This window comes from Manis pentadactyla, chromosome 13, assembly GCF_030020395.1.
Source record: "Manis pentadactyla isolate mManPen7 chromosome 13, mManPen7.hap1, whole genome shotgun sequence".
NCBI lineage: Eukaryota > Metazoa > Chordata > Mammalia > Pholidota > Manidae > Manis > Manis pentadactyla.
In genome coordinates, this window is record NC_080031.1 from 87504245 (window position 1) to 87518918 (window position 14674).

General features: G+C 39.0%; 1 protein-coding gene across 1 annotated transcript; it reads right to left on the reverse strand.

Moving 5' to 3' along the window:
* Nucleotides 1-3030: 3030 nt before the first annotated feature.
* On the reverse strand, nucleotides 3031-14469 carry TMED7 (transmembrane p24 trafficking protein 7). The gene is made up of 3 exons (XM_036894612.2): nucleotides 14042-14469; nucleotides 8854-9099; nucleotides 3031-5588 (listed from the first exon to the last, which is right to left on the reverse strand). The coding sequence occupies exons 1-3, from the start codon at nucleotides 14231-14233 to the stop codon at nucleotides 5352-5354; spliced, it is 675 nt and encodes a 224-aa protein (XP_036750507.1). The 5' UTR covers nucleotides 14234-14469; the 3' UTR covers nucleotides 3031-5351.
* Nucleotides 14470-14674: the final 205 nt, after the last annotated feature.

A 14674-nucleotide genomic window follows, 5' to 3' on the forward strand; every position in this document is an offset into this window, starting at 1 on the left:
GCTTTTTGTTTTACCGTTTCTCTGCTCTGCAGAAGCGCTGTAGTTCAGGGTAGTCCTACTTGTTTATTTTTGCCTTGATGCTTATGCTTTTGGTGTCATATCCAAAACTTTGCCACAACCAATGTCAGGCGGCTCTTGGGTCTGGTTTCTAGGAGAGTTATGGTATCAGATCTTACGTGTAAGTCTTTAATCCATCTTGAGTTAGTTTTTGTGTGTTGTAAAATAGGGGACCATTGTATTTTTATTCATGTAGTTATCCACTTTCCCCACTACTGTTAATTGAAGAGGATATCATTTCCCATTTCATCTTCTTGGCTCCCTTGATGAATATTACTTGAATATATATAAGTGTACTAATTTCTGGGCAGCCAATATGTTCCATTGATCTATGTATCTATTTTTATGCCAGTACTATACTATTTTGATTACTGCGGTTTTATAATAATGCTTGAAATGAGAGTGAGCTTCCAACTTTGTCCCTTTTCAAGGCTGCTTTTGCTAGTCGGAGTATTTTTTTATTTCATACTATTTTATGAGTTTCTATTTCTGTGAAAAATGGCATTATAATTTTGACAGGGATTAAACTGAATCTGTAGATGGTTAGGTGTAGTATAGTGTATTAACAATAGTAATTCATATCATCTGTGGATGTATTTCCTTTCCATGTATTTGCATCCAGTCCTTCTCCCAGTCTGCTTTCTCTACAGTCTACACTTTCCAGAGAGTGATCAAGGTAAGTATAACATGACATGCTTCTCTCCTACTCAAAACCACCGGTGTCTTTCCCCTCACAGTAAAAATTATCAGCACATGAAGTGCAGTATTCCTGATAATGAAATCTTTTTGTTCTCTCATATTCTAGTCTCTTGTTTCCCTGCTCCCCCGGAGATCGCCAAGCTCACCTGTCACACCTCCGCTTGTGCTCTTAACTGACCTGCTGTTAGTGGCGCTCCCTTTGGGACTGCACTGTATTCTCTTCCTCCAGTCTCTCTCCAAGGCCTCCGTCTCTGGGCGAGAGACAGTGCATTCACGCTCACCTTTGGACTTTGACTCACTGCATTGCTTCTAATGACGTATTGCCATCTACTGAGTCTGACCCATAGTAGGCACTCAATAAATGACCGAAACATTGGATGCTAGATTAACTGGAGTCCTGTCACAGATATGTAAACCACTAACAAAGTTAAAATAGGGCATGCTGATTGCACTACTAATTGAGTGAGATTTAGTATAGGCTGATACTAAGCAAGTTAATGGAGAAAACAATAACACTATGTTCCCTTTGAAATAAAACAGCTTGATAAATTGTAACTCTTGGACTACAGTTAAACACACAAGAGATCAAGCAGGAGAGGTAAAATGGTCAAGCTCTTCAGGTCTCCTGTTTCTTTTGACTGAGGTATCGATGAAGCCAGAGTTGAGAATCATACAACTTTCCAGAGGAATCAACATAGGTAATCATCTCTATTGAACTGAGATGTGTATCCTTCTGTCCTTGTGATAGCAGTTAATTTCACTAGAAAAAAGCTTAAGTAAACAACTGGCACTTTTATGGATCAGGATTTGGAGGTATACTATTAAATAATTTTTTGGAAAAATTATTTTAAATCTAAAGTATTTTAGATTTAATTTTTTATTTTATATTTGAGAAAAAAGTAGTTAAAATACTCATTTTACAAGAATGAACACTAAAAGAATACCTAGAGGGATCAGTTTATTCTGTGATACACAAGTTGTTGAATTAACAACATCAGCTTTTTTGAGCTGAGTTTCAGTGGGAGAAAATACTATTTTTCTTTAAGGTGCTCCACTGATTTATGATTTTTAGTGCTTTTATTATAGTATAAGATTCATATCTGTTAGTGCTACATTTAGCATTTAGAATACTAAGGTGAAAGTATATTAAATGTTAAATGAAATTAAATGGGCAGAGGATCTGAACACTTTTCCAAAGAAATTCAGATGGCCAACGGCACATGAGAAGATGCTCCATACATCGCCAATCATCAGAGAAATGCAAATTAAAACCACAATGAGATATCACCTCACACCAGTTAGGATGGCCACCATCCCAAAGACAAACACAAATGTTGGTGAGGATGTGGAGAAAGAGGAGCCCGCCTACACTGCTGGTGGGAATGTAAATTATTTCAACCATTGTGGAAAACAGTATGGAGGTTCCTCAAAATACTCAAAATAGAAATACCATTTGATCCAGGAATTCCACTCCTAGGAATTTACCCCAAGAATGCAGGAGCCCAGTTTGAAAAAGACATACACACCCCTATGTTTTTCGCAGTACTACTTACAATAGCCAAGAAATGGAAGCAACCTAAGTGTCCATCAGGAGATGGATAAAGAAGATGTGGTACATATACACAATGGAACATTATTCATCCGTAAGAAGAAAACAAATCCTACCATTTGCAACAACATGGATGGAGCTAGAGGGTATTATGCTCAGTGAAATATGCCAGGCGGAGAAAGACAAATACCAAATGATTTCACTCATCTGTGGAGTATAAGAACAAAGAAAAAACTGAAGGAACAAAACAGCAGCAGACTCACAGAACCCAAGAATGGACTAACTGTTACCAAAGGGAAAGGGACTGGGGAGGATGGGTGGTAAGGGAGGGATAAGGGGAAGAAGAGGCATTACAATTATCACACATAATGTAGGATGGGTGGATGGTGAAGGCAGTATAGCACAGAGAAGACAAGTAGTGATTCTATAGCATCTTACTACGCTGATGGACAGTGACTGTAATGCGGTGTATGAGATGGGGACTTGATATTAGAGGGACTCTAGTAACTACAATGTTGCTCATGTAATTGTATATTAATGATACCAAAAAAAAAAGTAAATGAAAAATGAAAAACCCCTTTGAATTATATATTAATTTGTTTACTTTTTGAAAATAATAGTCACAGGGCCTTTTTCCTATTTAACTATAAATGTTACACATTTACAAACTGAAGCAAAAATGGATAGTACAGAGATTTAAATGAAATCTTTTAAAGAATAAAATCTTTTGTCTATTGTATTTTCAAAGTTGATTACCATCAAGCCAGGATGAAAATTGTGAACCACAAACCATTTTTTTTCTTTAATAGAAAAAATAATGTTTAGATTATTAGCAAAGTAGTATCTTAAAATGTATCTTCACACAGTTGAAATTTTAGTATAAACTCATATTTCAAGTTCCACTCCATCATTTATTCTACTTTAAAAATATATACAGCTAATGATGTTTAAATACGTATTCTGAGCCACATGTCCAAACATAAATATTTGGGAAATACAAACTGTTGCAACAAGTCATGAACAGATTATAGAAAAAACATGGGCTACAAATTACACAGTAGGAGGAAGAAAAAAAAAGTTCCTACTTTACATTTATGTCTGGGTAGGTATTTTCTAGTTTATATATACATACCCAATTGAGTATAAACAGGTTTTGATAGGCACAGATTAATAACTGCATTATCTGTGCCAAACAGCACACTGATGATATCTGATTCTGCTTAATTATGGTATAAGTATCTAAACACAACAGAGCAGGCAGGCAACCAGAAAAGACATTTAAGATATGCCATGCTTATCAATCACATTAACATTAGTGTTCAAAATTTTCAAATCTAAGGAGAGAGGGATACTTATCAAGTTGCAGGAAACTTCAATACAAGAACTCAAATAGCTAAATCTGCAAAAATCTTAAACTTCAGTTCTTAATCCACTGATATTGTTTAAGGAGTAGTTATTTGGTTTCCGAAAATTTTTGAACTGAAAGGTTGAAAAATGTTCATCCCTTGCTATACTGTAGCATTTGAAATTAGCCAGCATGACAACTTTGACTTCACTTGGCTCTTACATGCAGAGGTGTACATATGCATTTTAAAACAGCTTAGAATTAAGAGTTTACTTCTAGTCAGTAATGGAAAGTGACTAGAATAGCTAACCAATCAATCTTCTATGGCACCACAAATCCAAGTCTCTACAATATGACAGTCTCGTTCAGCACTCATCACTTTTGAGGCGTGGCAAAAGCAGTTGTAATTTTTTAAATAGCAGGAAACCTTTAAACACCCATACAATTTTGCATCATCTTGTATTCTATTCTAGAATACTTGGAACAAAATCTTTTTCAACCAGCTCAATTTATACAAGTTATAAAATACAAACACATTCTAGACCCTATAGTGTATAGAATGCGCACCACTCAATACTCATTAACTGCAGTACAATCCATGAAGATTAAAGAAACACACAGAAAGCATTCTAAATTTTCAAATTGTCTTAGGGCTGCTAACTAGAAATTGTACAAATTACATGTGCAAGACAATGACAACAACAAAAAAACAAAGAAACCTCAGTGCATCACACTCATCAGGATAAAATGTATGGCACTTTTACAAAACTACTATCACAACTGCCAATTTATGCGGGAACAATTCAGAGACATTAAAGCCATACAAGGGCAAAACCCAGCATGAAACAGATCACCTTTTTTCTTTGTAAAAGCACTGAAAATGTAATGTGTGCAGATGACACACTAAAAATTTTCTCATCTCATTTGTCCCCCACTGTTGTGTCACAAATTATTCTATAATTAGTCTGCCTCTCATAAGATCTGATTTTTAAGGCCTGTATGAACTCTGTTACTGAAACATACTATTTTCTGTGTGATAAGAATGTCTTTATGAAAAAAAAACACACATCTGGTTATAAATCATAGAATAAACCCAGAAAACAAAAATTCCGACCTGTTCCAAGCTAGTGAGAAATAAATTACATCATAATGTATCAATTTAAAACTTTATCAATGTTAACTAACATTTCAATGGTACATTTTTTTCCCCCATAAAATTAAACAGTGCAGAATAGGGCTTGGGCTACAGTTAATCACATTTGGTTTTCTTAAAAAAAAACTTTATTTACTATACACAATTAAAAGGCAACTTTCTTCCTCCACAACATAGATAGACATTAAATTGAAGGTTTTTAAAATATCCACTATCTATAAGAAAAGTACTTTTAATGGCTAAAAGGAATCAAAATACCAAAGTTTAGTGTGTGAAGTGTAGATATAAACGACCAAGAAAACAGTACATCGCTGGCATTGAATATTTAACATGAATAGCCCGAAATAAGTTCCAAAGTTTTTCTACTTTTACAAATAAAAAAAGGTGTCCTTACCACAGCTTGGGGATATATGCATTGTAAATACCCCCCAACAAGTGTATGAGTAAAGTTTTTTAAATGTTGCTAATATTAAGTTCTTCGGTACCTAAATTTAATTAGAGGACAGCAATATTATGGTGGCATTGGTGCATCGACTCTCAAAGTGTAGTTATGATCCAACACGAGTTGTGGTGGTTCTTTTATCTGAGAAAAAGCTTTTCAGAAGAAATACCTGCCCTATGCTAACAACCAGAAGAATGAGGGCTTCTCCTACTGACCAATAGGCCACTCTTGTGTTTAGATCCTCTGCTCGGCTTCGGCCTTGAGCTTCCCTCAAACGGAAATGAGTCTGATAGTCAATGACAGACTTCAGAGCTTCGTGAATTGAAACACAGGCAGATTCCATCTAAAGAGAAATATTTCCAGTTAGTGTGTTTAATACTTTCTGTACAATCCATCTAGCATATTCATTTTTCTTCCAATTTCATATCAGTTCCTCATTTGATTAAGTTCTCTAAACTGGCACTCATTTATTTGCTCGCTTAATTATGCCAGTGGTCCTGGCCATGCAGCCTGCCGACTCATGTGCACTGGGACTGCTGGTGAGGCTGGAGATCCCCTATTCCTGCCCCAAACTGGGTGTCTCAGTGTGGCATCTGTAAGGTGGAAGTTGGCACACGGAGCGAGCAGTAGCAGAAATACTCATCAGTTAAAGTCGGTGGCCACAGAATTTCAAGCCCGAGCTCCTCAAAGAGGAAGACTTAGGAGGAAGAGAATGGCAATTCAGTAAAATCTAACCAATAATAATAATATAAATCAAAGTCCAAACACATACATAAAATAAATCAAACATAAAAATAGATTTAGTCAGTTATGTTAGCTATTTTAAAAACAGCTGAATCTGAAAGGGATAGGTCAGAACAGGAATGTCTTTTTTCTTTTTTTGGATTTACCGATTTGCTTGGCAATAAATCTCCCTTATGCCAGTCAACTAATAAACCAATATACATGTTCTCAATGGGATGTAAGTTTCAGTTTCACCATGTAATCCATTTGTGAGCCTTCATCTGATAACATTTTACCTTTTATACATTCATTATATCATCTACTTTAAGACGCATTAAGTGTCTAATTTTTTTTTGTATGCCAGAGTTTAGTATTTTTCTAGTGCTTAAAACTTAATCCTGGGATGAAATACATGCTTCATTATATCATACTTACATCACAAACCATGTATAAAGAATTTTAAAAATGAATCTTTTTTTTCATCCTGAGGAAAAGGAATTGCCTACATAAATTGTGCACTCCCATACTAGGAATAATATTTTTATGATATGGGGGTCATTCAGTGCAGGAAGCAGGAGGAGGAAGATGGTGAACATTTCTACTTTCTTGTATTCTGGAAAATTCACCAATAATGACATTTATTTTAGCAATCACCCAACTTCCCTCTGTGCTCTTCTTTCTCCTTTGGGATCCTAAAATCCTCAAGCTAAGTCAGTCACTATAATACCTCTATGTCACAAATTATTTGGACCCATCTCTCCAAATGAATGTTTAAGGACTACTTAAAGCCTGACAACAGAGTACGAGTTAAAAACTGCCAGAATAGATAAAAATCACAGAAATTAAGGGACTACTTGCAAGGATTCATACAATTTTTGAGATGGTGGTGTTTCCTTTTTTTTTTTCTTTCTACTTTTAAAGTGGAAATGTTCATACATATTCAAAAGTACAGACAATAGTATAATGAACCCCCACGTCAATAATTATTAACACATAGCTAATCTTGTTTCATCTATATTCCCCACCTATTTTCTTCCCCACTCCAATTATTTTAAAGCAAATCCCAGATAGTTTATCATTTCAGCTATATTTTTATACTTTATAGTATTTCTAAAAGGTAAGACTTAAAAAATATAACCACTTATAAAATAATTTAAAATAGTTCTTTAAAATTATTGAATAAAAAGTTAGTGTTCAGATTTCCCCAAATGTTTCAGAACTTGCTTCCAAATCAGAATTCAAACAAGGTCAACATAATCATTTGTCTTTTAAATTCTTTAATCTTAAAGTTCTCTTCCTTCCTTTTTCCCTCCCATCCATTTGCTGAAGAAACTGGGTCCTCTGCCCTGTAGCATATTCTACGTCCTGGATGTTGCTATTGTATTCCCCTGGCATTCCTCTAACCTCTGTATTTCTTAAAAACTGGTAGTTGGAACTAGAGTCTTGATGGGATGCAGGAGTAATGGTCTGGGTGGGAACACCACATAGGCACTGTTGTATACTTCATTATTGCATATTATTAGAAGACAATGTCTAGTTCTTTCTCCATTTGTGAATCATCATTAGATTTAGGTGCTATGAGTCTGATCCATCCATTACAAAGCTCCCCATTAGCCTTTCACTAATGGTTTCAGCAATGACTGTGATCACTGCTTACTCTAGATCCATCACTTTATTAATGGTTAAAAAAATGGTGATTTAGTAAAACTCTTTTATTCTGTATTGGCTAGCTTGCAATTTTTTTCAATTCAGAAGCATGAACAGCTGCTTTATAAGTATCCCTCTTGTATGAGAGACCTATTGGCTTTTTGAAAGTAGAAAAATAAAGATTTTAAATGTGATATGAATAAAGGAGGTTAACTGGTATTAATTGCTTTATTACCACTCATGTTTTACATTTATCTAAGTTTTTAGAGCAAGACCTCTTCTGCTAGTTAAAATTCATAAAGGTTAAGTTATAAACAATGGCCCCAAAGAAAAACGTTTTTATAAAACAAAGTGCTGTTCACACAGGATGCTAAAATAAAGAGGACATTTCTAAAAATAAGAGCATCTGAATACATCTTGTTACTGTTTACAATAAATAAGTTATGAAATAAGGCTCTTATACACTCTTAAATAAAACCGAGTTTATCACCGCATGACTAGCCAAGAGAACTAACTAGGACCTGGGAACAATGAATTACCAGTTTAAGGTTTTAACAAATAGGTGGTAAATAATTCCTTTGTATACCTAACTGGGTATTGCTGAGTTATAATCTACACTCATACTGTATTTAAATTAGAAATTACACAGCCTCATCAACTGAGCGCCATCTGTGAGCACTATTTGTTCCCTGACTTCAAATTTCTTTCCGTGTTTCTCTCATTAAACTCTTCTCAAATGAAACCCAATTTAGCTTAACCATTTCTGCTTACCATTCTTTAATATGTTACCTTAAGTTACATCACACGCTAGCCTAACAGCAGCTTGAGCAACAGTGAATACTGGCACAAAACTACCTTATGGTGTTTTATACATTAACCAGGGCATCATTTTGCTTTCAGTCATACTAACCTGCTAAATTATGGTAGTAACATTCCTCCATGAATTACAGAAAATGCTCCAGAACACTGGAGCATTCATTAGCCTTACTGAATTTCCTTCACCATTGATGTTTCTACTTTTCTTTACACTTACAAGTTCATAATATCCTCTAACACTGGTCTTCACTAAAAAGTCTAAAATTCTTTGTGAAACGCCTAACATAAGAATTAAGATAGGTCTTAAAAGGTTGTGTTGGAGTCTCAAAATTCTGTGTTTATCAATGAGTTAATACATATCAAATTAGTTTCTTCCACCTTTAAACATACCAACAACATTCCAATGCTGATATTTTATTTACCTGGGTAAGAGCACTGACTCGGTTCTCACTAGGAAACAACGGTGGGTCTTCTCCAACTTGAAAATCAAAATACACAGTTTTATGTGTGAAAGTAGAAAATTCATTACTGAAGCAAAATTTGTATGTCCCATTTTTGGAGGCTGTGAAGGTAAAGCTATCATACTGTTTCTTCATCTCTTTGTATAACACAGTACCATCAGGATCTTCTAACCGACAATCTACATCATAGTGACCACCAGTAATAACCTATAACGAGAAAAAAAGGGATCATTGCAACTAATAAGTCTGATAAATTAACCAGGTTTCCCATTACAATGGCAGCAAGACTATAGGCAAAGGTCTTTTATTATCACAAGCAATTCCACATTATTTGTTGTCTAGTTGTTCCATAGGGGATGGAACTTGGGAGATTTCAGTTCAACTAAAGCTTTACAGAAACTGAACGAATTTCCTTATGACAGGGGAAACGGAACTAGCTACCTAGCCAGACAACTATTCTAGTTAATACAGGTCCCTTACATCACTTAATTGCCCAACAACCCTACAGGAAAGAGTTTTCACTGTCCATCTGACAAATTGAGAAGCCGAGTTAAGCAACCTACCCAAGATTATAGTTGACCCTTGGTAAACACAGCATGTTGGGGGCACTAACCTTCCCCACCAAGTCAGAAGTCTGAGTATGACTTAACTCCCCCAAAACTTAATAGCCTACTGTTGACTGGAAGCCTACTGATAACATGAACAGTTGATCATGCATATTTTGTGTATGTATTATGTAATGCTTTCTTACAATAAAGCTAGAAAAAATAGTTTTTCAAACTGTTTTAAATGTTAAAAAATATTTCTAATTTATTTATTGAAGAACATCCACATCCAGTGGACCCACACAAATCAAACTCCTACTGTTCAAGGATCAACTGTATTCATCTAGTAAGAGGCAGAGCAGAACTTGAATTCCAAAGTCATACTCTTGACCCTTAAGCTTACTGCCATGTAATACTGTCCTTCCCAGATTTTCTGGCCCAGTTCCTATTAGCATCATCGAGACGCGCACATGAACAGCACACTGTAGTAGTAAAGTGGGTCGGTCCTTAGCACAACACCCCAAGTATATTTCTATCGTACAAACTAAGTTGATTTTTCTGCCACATTACAAATGAGTTGTGTTTCTTAAGTTCCTTTATAAGTCAGTTAAATGGAATTTCAGATATTCTGTTTTGAACTACATTATGAACTGAACAGACTTGTGGGCTGTTCTAAGAATATATCATCATTTACAAACTCATTTCCAAGAGAACCATAAATGATTAAGTCATATTGTTTATATATTTGTGATTAAGGCAAAAAGAAAACAGAACAACACAAATGGAAACAGATCTTTTACCTGGTAGCTTGTATTTAAGGACAAGCATTTTGAAAGGAAAGCCAGGTGTAGATGAAATGCTGCTTAAGAGGATTTCAGAGCTATTTTCAACTTAACCAGTCACAATTTGGGCCATTCGGTTGTAAAAGAGAGGAAAGAGCGAGTTTTCCTGAGTTAATTGGACAAGCATAGTAAAAGAAAAAAGGGGAAAAGAGATAGGCCTCCTTATATGAGAAAAAAACTGAGTGGGAAGAAAGAGGGAGAGGAGACAAGAGAAGAAACCTTGAGAAATAAGTGATGAAGAGGGTTCCCAACCACGAGACTGGGTGGCACAAGCCTACATTTTCAAGCTTGGACCCTGTTGGTCTGCAGAGGGTTCACATTCTAATTCTGTAGCACAAAGAGATTAAACTTTGATCTTCGAGGAAGGAGTGGTTACTGATGTGACCTTTAGTCACTTAGAGATATGATGAATAACCGAACTATGTCACAAGATCATTTTGGTAATTAGGTGAAGTATTACGCACTTAGGAAGCTGTAAGGAATATAGGAATATGTAAATATTAATATACAGAAATAATGCTTTGACGTAAAAATGGTGACTTATCAATTGGGCATTTGCTCCTCTCCCCAAAAGTCAACAACCTTTCCTCCAGATGAACACAATGACTTCATTCTTAAGTACCCATTATTTGTATGCAACCGTTGTTCTCGGAGTAATCAAACACATGTACAAACTCAACAGGACCAGAACTGATCATCATGCCAATTTTCCTCCATCAAACATTAAAACAAATACTCTTATTTCAGGTAAAGGTACCCTTTTACAAAAAAGAAGTACCCCTGGCTGTTCATGTAAACAGAAACTGGGAATCATCACAAATTCAGTGTCCCTACCTGTCCAGTTAATCACAGCAATCTCTTGATGTTATTGCCTCTCTCTGATCCACCCCTCTCTTCTATTCCTAATCCATAAACCAGACAGGACCACTGCCACAGTTTCCTAAAAGGTCTTCCCACAACCCAACCTCTCCTCCCTCTAATTCGCAGTTTCACCTCCACTAGGCATTCTGGGCTGGGTAATTCTTTGTTGGCGGGGCTGTGCTGCCCTGTGCATTGTAGTGCACTGGGCAGCATCTCTGGTCTCCATCCACAAGAGCCCAGTAGCATCTCCACCCCACGTCTCCTAGGGGTGTGAGGGCAAGGGCACCACTTCCCATCCTTTCTTATATCCCATTCACTTAAAACCTTTTGACAATTCCTGTGGCCTATAGAAAAATGCAAACCTGTTAATAATGGCATACCACTCCTATGTCTCAAGGAAGCCTCAGCACCTCTTTTAAACCCTTTCTCATTCTGTGTTCCCAAAATACCAGACTACCAGAAATCCTCATAGCAGGTCTTTGCTTTACCTCTGCACTAACAGTGGCAAGTTAAACAGGCTGTTTGCTAAAGAAGAATTACAGGACTCAAAGTGACAATGCTTACAAATCTACACTTCATTACAGGAAAAAGAATATAAAACATCACAGCCAAAAGCCGTCTCACAGCAAAGATCAGGAGAGGTCAGGAGTGGGCTCCTCTGTCCTCTAAGGACTGTGGCCAGACTTACATTCTGTCTCAAATCAAGAACCACTTAAGTCTGTAAGGAACACCTTGGGCCCAACATAAGAGTCTTGGCTGGGTTTTTCTATTTCCTGGTCACACAGGCATATTCCTGCTACGTAACCACTCTCAAGAGCAGAGATTCTGAGGGTCTCACCCAAATCAGGTGCAAACCACAAATCTCACTGTCACCAATAAACAGTGTTGACAAAACTGGTACAAACCACTCTGAAAGCCTTCCCACCCAGTTATAAAGCAACAGTAGCCCTCAGTGTATTTCAGTGCCACCTCAGGCTCACTTCAGAAATTAAGTCTCACAAATATAACACATCTGCCTAGGATATCCTTTTCCCCTCTGCCTCCTCTAGACTCAGATCAAACATCAGCCCCTCAGCTGAATTTCCTGATGATCCCTCCCCTTTGGTCAGTACTGTATCTAAGTGTGTGCTTTCACTGTTGTATTTAATGTGAGATGACTGTGTTTGTGTAAGCTCTCTGAGATCAAGGTCAGTCTTATTTATCTTTGGGAGGTAGTATAACAAGGTAGTGACGAATTTATCCTGGAACTGCATGCTGATTCTGCTACTTGCTAAGTTTTGTGACCTTGGGTCTTAACCTATCTAAGTCTCAGTTTCTTCCTCAGGAAAAGAGAAATAACTTTATGTCCCAGTGAGTGGTCCTGAGAATTAAGTAATACACCTTAAGTACTAAGTATAGTGTCTATTGTGTAACCGATGGTAATTTTCAGCCCCTAAGAGAAGTAGTGGCAGTACTCTCAGCACAATTACAGTCTCTGCATATATAAGAATTCAATAAATGCCTGTTAAATTAAAATAAAAATCTGGCTGACACTTCATATTATAATTATTGCTATCGTTTTTGTGCCCTGGTCCTAATCCACAAAGTTCAGCAAGCATAAGGGTCATTTTATGCCCCCGGCTCTCATTCACTATAGCCAAATCATCACCCAGTCCTGAGAAAAAACCAGCCAAGTCTCTCTAATCCTTTCACTTTTCACCTTCCCCAGGCTGCCACTCTAGTCTAAGCCTGGACCACTACAACCTCATAATCAGTTTCCTACATCCACTCTGTAAGACTGTAATACTTTCTCTACCTGCCAAGTTAATATCCACACAGCTACCAATATCTGGATCATGTAACTTCACAGCTTACCACCCTCTGATGGCTTCCCATACTCCTAGGAAAAACTAAAATACTTAACACGGCCAGCAAGGCACTACATGGTCTGGCCCCTGCTGACCTCCCTTCCTCTGGCTCCTAATTCCCAACCACACTGGACCTTTCTATTCCTACTCTTACCACAGGGCCTTACAAAAGGTCCGCCCAGCGCTGCTCCGACCCTGGCCGCTCCATCCCAAGACCGCAGCGAAGGCCTCAATGGATCAGCGGGGACGCGCGGGTCAGGTCTATGGGGTCTTCAATTCCCAGTCACTGTTATTACAAGGACCCTTTTGCCCTTAAGCACTTACAACTCATCCTTTACAGTTCAGCTTAAAATCATTTCCTAAAGGAAGCCTTCACAGATTCCAAAGACCAGATCCTACATCTCCTATTTTCTGCTCTTAAAGCAGTTTTGATGAATGAGCACGTACTAATGAAGGGTAGGATGTTAACGAATCAGGAATGATGGTAGCCACCCTAGTTCTTCTGATCACGCCCGTATCACCAGCGCCAAACAATGGCTGCTTAAATATGTTAAATGTCTACCCACAAAAATAGGAACAGTAAAGATTGTTCTAACCAACTTAAGAAACTACATTCGGTTAAAGTTTCTCTTCTATATAATCTCAAACATAAGAGCCTCATTTATCACAGCAATTCTTTGCACACCACCTTCGTAGACGGCCATCCGGCCACAAATGGAGCTCCTCCAACGACAGGGACAGCATTAACCGAAGCGCTAAATCGTGGAAAGACTTAGATATTGGCAGCACTTTAAATCTGACCAAATCGGAGACGTGGATTAGAGGGCGGGGATTGACACTGGGCACGGTGGAACCGGAATAACTTTTAAACAAGGTGTCTGTTAAAGAAGGAAGTTCAACAGGCCTCAACGTAAACGGCATTAGAATGGAAAGAAAAGTCCCGGCTACAGGAAGCATTCCTGGAATTCACGCCTCATCCGGTCTTACGCGTCTCTCGCCCAAGGTCTAGAAGCGGACAAGCCGGGCCGGAGCGGGAGCCCCCGCAGCGCGGTACCTGGAACTCGAGGGTACACTTGGTGCCGTGCGTGATGTCCTCGTAGAAGCACTGCTTGGCGTTGTCGGGCAGCTCGAAGGTGATCTCGGAGGCGCCGCCGGGCCGCGGCGCCACCAGCAGCAGCGCGAGCAGCCCGCAGCCCCATTGGCACGCGGCGGCCGCCCAGCGCTGCGCGGACCCCGGCCGCCCCATCCCCGGACAGCTGCGGCGGCCTCGACGGAGCTCGGGACACGCGGAGCACGTCTGCGCGGACTCGGAGCGGCAGGCCTCAGCCCAGGCCGCCCGCAAAGACGCACGGCAGGGTCGCTCGGAGCCTCGGAGAGATTCGCGACGAGGGGTGGGTCACGGGGCGCGGGTGAGGGGCGCCAGGACACCCGGCTGGGGCCGCGGACGACCCAGGAAGCAGACACACAGCCGGCAGCAAACCGGCAACAAACAACCGGAAAAGGCCTGGCCTGGCCGGAAGTGGGGGCGACGTGTTGGGCAGAGGGGCGGGGCCTGAGTGCCCTGCTCCAGCGACCCGGATGTGCTCTCCCCGGGCCGGGGGCAGAGGCGTTGGAGTGTGTACGTGGAAGCTTGCGAGGCGGCCTGCCAGCACGACCGCTCTCTCCGAGGGGCGGGGCCAGGAGAAGG

What these genes read in the sequence shown, in the direction of transcription:
- TMED7 (XM_036894612.2), bottom strand. Translation starts at nt 14,233, where the DNA reads ATGGGGCGGCCGGGGTCCGCGCAGCGCTGGGCGGCCGCCGCGTGCCAA. An exon ending in AGTGTACCCTCGAGTTCCAG is followed by an intron (nt 9,100 to 14,041) that starts GTACCGCGCTGC and finishes TTCTCGTTATAG; the next exon opens with GTTATTACTGGTGGTCACTA. An exon ending in GAGTCAGTGCTCTTACCCAG is followed by an intron (nt 5,589 to 8,853) that starts GTAAATAAAATA and finishes ATTTCTCTTTAG; the next exon opens with ATGGAATCTGCCTGTGTTTC.